The sequence below is a fragment of the Penaeus chinensis genome, chromosome 9 (assembly GCF_019202785.1).
Source record: "Penaeus chinensis breed Huanghai No. 1 chromosome 9, ASM1920278v2, whole genome shotgun sequence".
Classification (NCBI taxonomy): Eukaryota; Metazoa; Arthropoda; class Malacostraca; order Decapoda; family Penaeidae; genus Penaeus; species Penaeus chinensis.
Genome location: NC_061827.1, coordinates 12,434,476 through 12,436,975, shown reverse-complemented (window position 1 = coordinate 12,436,975; position 2,500 = coordinate 12,434,476). Strand labels below are relative to the sequence as shown.

Sequence of the window (2,500 nt, the reverse complement as noted above, 5' to 3'; positions counted from 1 at the left end):
TGCTTGTCCTATAGCTATTGACAGCATTGCACTATTGAAAACAAGTAATTTCTGAATGTGAAAAGATGACAGGCACTGAACGGGGCCATGGAGATCATTACATATTGGTTGGGGCCACTCAATTAAAAAAGTTAGGAACCACGCTCTAGACTAACTACCACGCCCCCTTTAGGAATCTGTCCTTCCCATCCACGCCTCCCTTGAAATAAATATAATTCCTTCCCAGATTTCAAAGAAAATTAAAGGTATATATTGTTAGTCTTTTTAATGAGTATGAATTAGTGGCATTATAATTTGAATTTCCATTACGTGACCATGCTCTCGTTAAGAAAATAACAAAGATAATTAGAGAAATGGCTGCCTTTTTTCCGAGGGTCGCGCCCCCTTTGGAAAATACTGAAGGCCCCACCTCCATCCCCGGTTAAGAACCACTGATCTGGAGTCTCGGAGGGAGAGGGCTGAACTGACCTGGTATTGTCCCCGGGTGTTGTAGCCACTGCGGTCCTCCGAATGCCCGTAGTCGTTCTTGGAGTAGTCGTCCTTCACTTCATAACTAAACTGATATTCGGCTGGAGCCTGGTAAGGAATACACATTGCACATTTTACGGATCTACAAGACAGAAACTAAAATGGCGATATAACTAACGCACTGGGAGACATAATGCTATACTTACGTCCCCGAACGTAGGAAGTGAACGCCTGTGGGGATCGGAGGGAAGGGCGGCGACCACCACAAACACAACAGCAATTACAGCAAACTGTCAAGTAATGTAAGAACAACAATAACAAATTCATCAAACCAGATTTTTCGAGATGTGTATGTTTTATATATCACGTATTACGAGAAATACTTTTCGAAAGAGCCAACACAATCAAATCTAAAGGGGAATACGTATCTTTAAGAAAACCTACCCTGAGCATGTTGAGAGGCGTGAAGTGTGTTGCCTCAGCTTCAACTCCGGCGTTATATACAGCCACTTTCCACCTCTAGGCGTGCTTGCAGTGACGTCACTTGCAGGGAACAGCAGGAGAATTGCCTGGGCTGAGCTCCGTGCATGAGAGAATGCACAGATGCTGTTTGTTGGACACAGACATCACACTTCATCAGTAACTGAATGGGTTACGATCATTACCAAACTAAATTGTTGTGCATTATATATATATATATATATATATATATATATATACACACACACACATATACATATGCTATGTATATACATGTATATATATGCATAAATATAGACACATATAAATGCATATATACATATATATATATATATGTATTGATATGTATTATATATATATGTATATACATGTGTATATATACACATATATACATGCACACACACACACATATATATGCATAAATATATATATATATACATATATACATAAATATATATACACATACATATATATATATATTTATATATACTTATATATATATATATATATATATATATATACATACATGCATATATGTTTATATATACATATTCATATATACATGTAGATCTATAACTATATCTATATCTATATTTATCTGTCTATCTTTCTCTCTCTCTTTATATATATATATATATATATATATATATATATATATATTTATATATACATGAAAAGGAAAAGAACCACAGTAATTAATGAAACATTTTTTTCGGATATTTTTTCGTCTGAAAAGGAACTCGCGAAGAGTTTGAAACTTTACGATATTGTTTTATTTCTTATTGTGGCTCTTTTGCTTTTCATCTTTTTGTACATGTTACTGTGCTTTTGTTCGTATATATATGTATATATTAATCTGCATATATACATACTTATACACAAATGCTCGGACACACACACACATATACATAAATATATATATATATATATATATATATATATATATATATATACTCATCGTCATCAAGGGGCTAACGCCACAGGGGCGCATGGCCGCATCCACCCTTCGCTTCCAGCCACGAGGGTACCTCATGTCAAGTCTCCATGCAGGCCCTCGGCCTATCTCTAACTCCTCGCGGCAGGTCTCGTCGAGCTCCTTCGGGCCTCTTGCACCCTAGATTATCTTGCAGAGAGACAACCTGATGGCCAGGGTCATCCACAGGAAAACGAGCTAGGTGCCGATACAGCCTGAGTTGGCGATCCCGGATTATGCAAGTAACAGATCCTATGCCAGACTCACGGTGTAACCGTCAGTTGGACACATGGTCCTGCTAACTGTACCCCACGATCCGGTGAAGAAACTTATTTCAAACGGCATCAAAACAAGACTCCAAGGCGCTAGATAGTGTCCAGCGTACACTTCCATAGGTCAAAACTGGCAGTATCTATGCCTTGAGAAAATGTAGCTTGGTCCTTCTGCATAGGTATTGACATCTCCAAATGCTCTTATTGATTGACTTTATGGCTCCTGCTGCCAGACCAATCCGTCTTCTGACTTCTTGATCTGAAAACCCAGAGATATGGACTACACTACCAAGGTATGCAAAGGTCT

General features: G+C 38.0%; 1 protein-coding gene across 1 annotated transcript in view; it reads right to left on the bottom strand.

Annotated features, from left to right (window-relative positions):
* The window catches only part of LOC125028661 (cuticle protein 7-like), a 2,586-nt gene extending 374 nt beyond the window's left edge, over positions 1-2,212 (bottom strand). Inside the window, exons 1-5 of the mRNA XM_047618136.1 lie at positions 2,189-2,212; positions 1,952-2,062; positions 913-987; positions 675-758; positions 469-576 (exon numbers count right to left, since the gene is read on the bottom strand). Coding sequence (XP_047474092.1) covers positions 469-576; positions 675-758; positions 913-987; positions 1,952-2,062; positions 2,189-2,212 — 402 coding nt within the window. The remainder of the gene's footprint in view (positions 1-468; positions 577-674; positions 759-912; positions 988-1,951; positions 2,063-2,188) is intronic.
* Between the last annotated feature and the right edge of the window lie 288 nt (positions 2,213-2,500).